Below are 7,278 nucleotides of genomic sequence, written 5' to 3' on the forward strand. Positions count from 1 at the left end.
ACATTTCAGCCGCCGGGCCCCGCCCCCTTTTGCCTCGGCGGCTCCGCCCCTTGGGCTTGGAACGCGCTTCCCCGGGCTCCGATTGGCTGCAGCCGTGCCGTAGCTCGGGACCGGAGCCGCTGTGTCTCTCTCGCTCGTGTGTGGCCAGCAGTTTGCAGCAGCGGCGAGCGCGCACGGGGGGGAAGAGGCGGCGAGGCGCGGGCGAAAGCCGGGCGGGGACCCACAGCCAGAAAGAAAGAGAGACCGCGGGTTTCTTTCCCCCCCCTCTCCCCCCACTTCCAAAAAAAAAAGAAAGACCGAGGAGCGCCCGGCCGGAGAGCGATGCGAGCCGCTGCGGTCGGGGCTGGCCTCTGCAAAGGCTCCCGCAGCCCGCCTGGCGGAGCCGCGGCTTGGAGAACTTAACGCCCGGGAGAGAGAAGGAGAAGAGGAGAGCCGGCGATCCCGCTGCCCTGCAGGTCCTCCCGTTCCCCGGCTCCCGCGGCGGCTGCTTCCCAGTTGGCCCGAAGGGGACGATGAGGCTTCCCGGCAAACTTTCCTCGCCGCCTCTTTGTTCCCGTTGGCAGCTGGCAACTTGGATGCTGCACGCCAGATAATCATGGGGGGAGGAGAGCGAGGGAGACCCGGCCAAGGAGCGCCCCAGCAGCCGCCGCCGCCGCTCTGAGCGCCACCTGCCCGAGCCGTGCGCCGTGCCTTGCCTTCGCCGCCCGCCGACGACCGGCTGGCCTTCTCCTCCCCGAGTCCGGCAACTCCGGAGTGGCGCCGGAGCCCGAGATCCAGCGTGCCTCCCGTCCCTTCCTCGGCGGCACTGCCGACGCCTCTCCCGGTTCAGCCTGGGATCGGGGGATGACAGCGCTTCCTTCTTCTCCGGCGCGTGGAGGAGCTTCGGCGGCACTTCCCTAACACGGCGCCCCTCCGGAGCTTCAGCTTTCGCCGGCCTGCCTTCTTCCTCCCTGCCTGGGGCTTCGCCTCTGTAGACAGGGCGACCGGACAAGACTCTTCCCTGCCTCGGCTCGGGCCCTCTCCCGTCCACCCCCCCCCGTGCCCGTGGCAGCCTAGCCTTACTTTCACCCACATCCTTGACCGCCCTGTAAATCCCGATTTTTAATCCCCCCCTCCTCTGCATTCTTTGCCTTGTCCAAGAGGATGTTTTCCCGGAGTGTCCACTTTCCTTGTTAAGGTCTGTGCTATTTTGGGGGGAGGGAGGGAGGGGGGGGAGAGATTTGCGCATGCCAGGTGCACATAATTTGAGGCCCCTCCCCAAGACACGGACTGCACTTAATATCTCTCTGTCTGTGGTTTATGATTTCTTTCTTTTTTTAACCCCCCCCCTCTGACAATATAGATTTGCCTTGCCTGTAACTTAGAGCTCCCCTTGACCTGGCTGAGAGAAAGACAAGTATTTTGGTTTTCTCTCTTGATTTTTTATTTTTTTTGGGGGGGTGGTCCACCCTATCTTGAGGAGTTTCAGTTGAAAGATGTGTGGTGGAGAAGTAAGAGGCGATTAGCTGTCGAAGAAACCACATCCAAAGCACCCCTTCTTCCCCCTCCCCCCTTTCCTATGTCTCTCCCTTGCTCCTTCCTTCTTCTCCGTTCCTGAAACCACCCCAAACTAGTAAACCCAGATCCCTCCCTCCCTCCCACCCGCCTGTCCAGCAGCCGCAAAATCAACAGGCAAGGAGAGAGAAGGGGAGGAGGCAGCCGGTGCGCTGAGCCGTGAGCTATGGATATTCTGTGCCCCCTGCTCCGGTTTCTATTCGCTCTCTTGTGGACTGGGGCAGGTGCCCTGATCAACCTCAAATACTCCGTGGAGGAGGAACAGAGAGCTGGCACGGTGATCGCCAACATAGCCAAAGATGCGCGAGACGCTGGCTTTGTGCTGGATCCTCGGCAGCCCACTGCTTTTCGGGTGGTCTCCAATTCGGCACCGCACCTGGTGGACATCAACCCGGGCTCAGGGTTACTGGTGACCAAGCAGAAGATCGACCGGGACTTACTTTGCAGACAGAGCCCCAAGTGTGTGATCTCATTGGAGGTCATGTCCAGTTCCATGGAGATCTGTGTCATCAAGCTGGAAATCAAAGACCTCAATGACAACGCACCCAGTTTCCCCACAGATCAGATTGCCCTGGAGATCTCAGAGACGGCTAGCCCTGGCACCAGGGTACCGTTGGAGAGTGCCTACGATCCGGACTCGGGCAGCTTTGGGGTGCAGAGTTATGAGATTACACCCAATGACCTCTTTGGGCTGGAGACCAAGACGCGTGGAGATGGTTCCCGCTTTGCAGAACTGGTGGTGGAGAAGAGTCTGGATCGCGAGACACAGTCTCATTACAGTTACATGATCACAGCTTTGGACGGTGGCGACCCACCCAACTTTGGCACCGTGGAGCTGAACATCCGGGTCATCGACTCCAATGACAACAACCCTCTCTTTGAAGACCCATCCTATACTATTAGCGTGCCTGAGAACGCACCCCCTGGCACTCCAGTGATTCGCCTCAATGCCACTGACCCAGATGAGGGCACCAATGGACAAGTGCTATATTCCATCCACAGTTATGTGTCTGAGAAGGCCAGGGACCTCTTCCAAATCAACCCTCAGACAGGCCTGATCACGGTCAGTGGTGCAATTGATTATGAGGAAGGACATGCGTATGAACTGGATGTGCAGGCCAAAGATCTGGGCCCTAATTCTATTCCCGCCCACTGCAAGGTGACAGTCACTGTGCAGGATGCCAATGACAACCCTCCTCTCATTAATTTACTCTCTGTCAACAGCGAGTTGGTGGAGGTCAGCGAAAACGCACCGCCAGGCTACGTGATTGCCCTGGTTAGGGTCTCGGACCGGGACTCTGGTGCCAATGGCAGGGTGCAGTGCAAGCTGCTGGGGAACGTGCCCTTCCGTCTGCAAGAGTACGAGAGCTTTTCCACCATCCTAGTGGATGGACGTTTGGACAGGGAGCAAAGGGACCAGTACAACCTCACCATCCAGGCCAAGGACAACGGGGTCCCCTCCTTGCAAGCCACCAAGTCCTTCACCGTCAAGATCACGGATGAGAATGACAACCACCCGCACTTCTCTAAACCTTACTACCAGGTCATCGTGCAGGAGAACAACACCCCCGGGGCCTACCTCCTTTCTGTTTCTGCCAGGGACCCCGATCTAGGCCTTAATGGCAGTGTCTCTTACCAGATTGTGCCCTCCCAAGTAAGGGACATGCCTGTCTTCACATATGTCTCCATCAACCCCAACTCAGGAGACATCTATGCCTTGAGGTCCTTCAACCACGAACAAACCAAGTCTTTTGAGTTCAAGGTCTTAGCCAAAGATGGAGGCAACCCGTCCTTGCAAAGCAATGCCACCATCAGAGTTATTGTCCTGGATGTCAATGACAATACCCCTGTGATCACCGCCCCTCCTCTCGTCAATGGGACTGCAGAAGTGTAAATCCCCAGGCGGCTACTTGGTGACGGTGGTCAAGGCAGATGACTATGACGAAGGGGAAAATGGAAGGCTGTCCTACGAGATGGCGGAAGGAGACCGAGGATTTTTTGAGATAGACCAGGTCAATGGCGAGATAAGGACCACCAGAGCGTTTGGGGAGAATTCAAAGACTACCTACGAGCTGATTGTGGTGGCCCACGACCATGGGAAAACTTCTCTTTCAGCTTCTGCCTTGATTTTGATATACCTTTCCCCGGGTCTGGATGCCCAGGAATCCATAGGATCTGTTAACTTATCCCTCATTTTTATTATTGCCCTGGGTTCTATTGCTGCCATTCTGTTTGTCACCATGATCTTTGTAGCAGTAAAGTGTAAACGGGATAACAAAGAGATCAGGACCTACAACTGCAGGTAACGTCAGCTCGTTTCTTGGTATCAGCAAAAAATGAGAACATTGACATATGTAGGGGCAACCCTCCATAATGTGTATCTTTTTTAAAATGCTGCCAACCCTACTAATGGATCAGAGTGTTCCATGGAGAAATGCTGTATAAAAATATCAAATATCTTGTTCCCACTAAATATATTCACTGAATTGGGGGGTTAAGTAGGGTATACATTGCAATCCTAGGTAGAGTTACTGCAATCGGAGCCCATTCCCATGGGCTAAGACAGGGGTAACTCTGTGTAGGACTGCCCAATTAATTTCTGTGCTTGGCAGCAAATTGCCTGTAATCTAAAACCTACCAACCATGGTCGATCTTAAATCTATACCGGTGCTTGTCCTTGGTTGGGGAGAAGGGGAAAAGTCCCATAGTAGTTCCAAAATATACAAAAGGGGTTAAAAAAAAAATCTTTAAAAGGGTTGTGACCAGCATTTGGCTTGGCAGTGTGAACGCACGCTTCTCTGCAGCTGTGCTCTGATAAACCTCTCTCTCTTTTTAAATGCAGAGTGGCCAGGGAGAGGAACCTACGTGTGTGGGGGTGTCGGGAGTTAGGTGGTGTAGAGATGAATTAAACCTGTACTCTTGGAAAATTGCAATGGGTGGGCATTGGCTCTGAAGGGCCTTTGCATCGCTGTCAATAGCCTGTCCCCACCAGATGAGGTCACTGTGGGTGCTTTTGAAAATCTGCGCTTGTTTTCTCCAGGAGGGTTGGTTGTAAAAGGGAACGTGGGATCTGGCAGAATAGATGAAGGGGGGGGGAGAATGGGTTCAGTGAGAAATGTACCAAGGACAGGGGGAAAAAGCTCTCGGAAAGCCCTTTAAAAAACCCCCAGGGGCTTCCATTTATTTGTGAGCAGCTAAACCACACAAAGCCACACCACCCAAAAAATTAAAAAAACCCAAACTTTATATGTGATTTACTGCTAAACCCCCCCCCTGTGCTGAGGTCTTTCAGTTTGTAGCCAAAACACCCTTAGCGCATTTCTCTTACACCCAGATCTGGACTGGATCGCCTTTAAAGTCTGATGCGTGGGGTTGCATCTGAGCTCCCCCCTCCTCTGAAACCGGCCTCCTTTTGAAAGCTTAATACATGGATTTGAGCCCCTTGAATATGTAACAGCCGGCCGATTATTGTCTGTCTCTTGCCATTCTCTGTGTTGCACAAGTTAGGAGACAAATGCAAACTGCACATGAATATCAATTGGGTGCCATAAAGGAGCAGCTGCAATAGCCCATAAATGGTTTAATCCTGTTACGGGCAAAAGAGCCGTGACTCCTCCGTTCCTCCAGTCCGAAGTCATTTCTGATGGAAGGGATGGAAATTAATTTTGCCCTCCCTTTAGAAATGTACAAATGCCTCTGGCCATTTATTTTTGGGAGGGAGACTGAGAGAATGTGCACCCTTTTAAGTTTTATTTCCATGGTTTATAATGGAGGAGAGGAGAGTTCAGAGTGCCTTTCCCTTGTGTATAAACCACTACGCGCTCATAGTGTACAGCTTCATTGAGCCATAGGTTTGTATGTGTGTGAGCACAGAGGGGGGGGGGAGTCATCTACAAATAAAGCTGTTGCGTGCGCTGTTCTTGCGAGTGGCTTGGCTTTTAAAAGAGAACTAATATACTGGATTTCTTGCCTGCTCAGTTCATTGAGCAAGAATAGGAGCTGAACATATGAGAAAAAAAAATCCAGTCATGTCGACGCCCCTCACAGATTTGCACTTCTGTATAACCGGTTGGTTTAGTGTGATGGCTCAGGGATTAATGAAGTGCGCTTTAATTAAATAATTGGTCAATAGGAGGGACGGGACCCCAAAGAAGACAGCAGAAGGAATTCCTGTAGGGAACATTTGGGATCCTGCGTTGCTAACCGGCATTATTTAGATAAACAACACAATTAAGACATCTTCAAGTGTCAATAGCCCACACAATGTGCAAGAGATGACCCCCTGCTGGGATTACCTTTAATTTATTGAAAAACACAGTGGGATGCACATCTCATGATCTGTATAAACGTGATCAGATGGATGAGTAACAAAATGTTCTTTGTAGTTGCCACAGACAAGCTTGGGAAGAGGAGGGGGAAGAAATGTCCTCTTTGCAACCTGTATTTTCCTTATGGGGAGGGGGAATCCAGTGTTGGAGGGGGAAATGATGGGTCTTTGATCCTTCTGGTTTGGAACCAATGACCATGCATCAGTTTTGCCATGTTTCACCTCCAGATTTCTAATGAGGGAACACCTTTCACTCCTTTGCCCCCCTTAAAGCAACATCTCCTTACACTGATCTCTTGTTATCTGTTTTCTTGCATTCATCCCCTTCCTCCCTTCTCTTTCTTTTGCGTATCATCCCCCCCACACTGCTGGTTTTTAGACTGTAAGCTCTTTGGGGCAGGGCAGCATGTTTCTCTGTTTTTGTTGGCATGGCTCTCTAAAGCACCCTGTACTTGGATAGCATTCTGTAATGTGTCAGGAATGCTATATAAAACGTCCTCTTTCACTCCAGGTGTGAGAGATGATGGGGCTCTGTGATTCACACCCTTCCTTCCTGGTACCAACGAGCTTTGAGCAGGAATATTAACAAGATATTTATTTATTGTGCAAACATGGCCCTGGCATATCCATCTTCCTGTTTCATTCTTGCAATTACTGGATTTTCAAACAATGCAGTTTTGAAAGTTAACAGACGCTACTTTTGGAAATGGGTATTTTCAGGCCTTTGCTTCATGACGAACCCATTTCTTTCGGAAGATTGCAATGCCTGGCATCTTCTATGCATATCTACATCTGTGTGGTGCTGATAACGATACACAGTCCCCAACGGTTATACGGAGCCACAGTTATTTCAATCTAGACTTACCGAGATAACGCTGACTGCGCTCATGTTTTTAATTATATTCCTGGTAGTTGTTTACTGATAACTTTCCTCTTGTCCCCCCCACCACCAAAAGCCCTTTCTCCATCTTTTTTACAGAATGATTTACAGAATGTAGCAGAAGTACATTCTGTAAATCAATTGAAGGTCAAAAAAGGAGATAATTTCTTCATCCCAAATAAAACACTTTGGCCTGCATCTTCTTTGGGGGAAACAATGATACGTATTGCTTAACAGGAAATGTAGTGCAAAGAGCGACTGGGGATAGCTGGAAGTTTCCACTTGTCAAATGAAACATAGAAAGTAATTTGGATACTATGTCAGTCTTGCAAATAAGTTTATAAAAAGTTACAGGCTTTATTTCTGTTATTTTTTTTTACTGTCCCATTTGGCTGAACTCATTAACCTTCCTTTTTAAGAATTTTTTTCATGGTCATCTGGAGATGATTCCCCCACCCCCACCCCCACCCCAGGCGATCCCACAGGGGCCGGTCTATATGCCTGTATTATGGAAGGG

The 7,278-nt window shown here is 50.7% G+C and overlaps 1 protein-coding gene across 1 annotated transcript in view; it reads left to right on the forward strand.

Moving 5' to 3' along the window:
• Positions 1-1,720: 1,720 nt before the first annotated feature.
• PCDH19 (protocadherin 19) overlaps positions 1,721-7,278 on the forward strand; it is a 164,642-nt gene continuing 159,084 nt past the window's right edge. Inside the window, 2 exon segments of the mRNA XM_015428016.1 lie at positions 1,721-3,456; positions 3,458-3,856. Of these exon segments, the coding sequence (XP_015283502.1) occupies positions 1,721-3,456; positions 3,458-3,856 (2,135 nt within the window).

This window comes from Gekko japonicus, unplaced genomic scaffold, assembly GCF_001447785.1.
Source record: "Gekko japonicus isolate JY-2015 unplaced genomic scaffold, Gekko_japonicus_V1.1 scaffold1022, whole genome shotgun sequence".
In the NCBI taxonomy this organism is placed as follows: Eukaryota; Metazoa; Chordata; class Lepidosauria; order Squamata; family Gekkonidae; genus Gekko; species Gekko japonicus.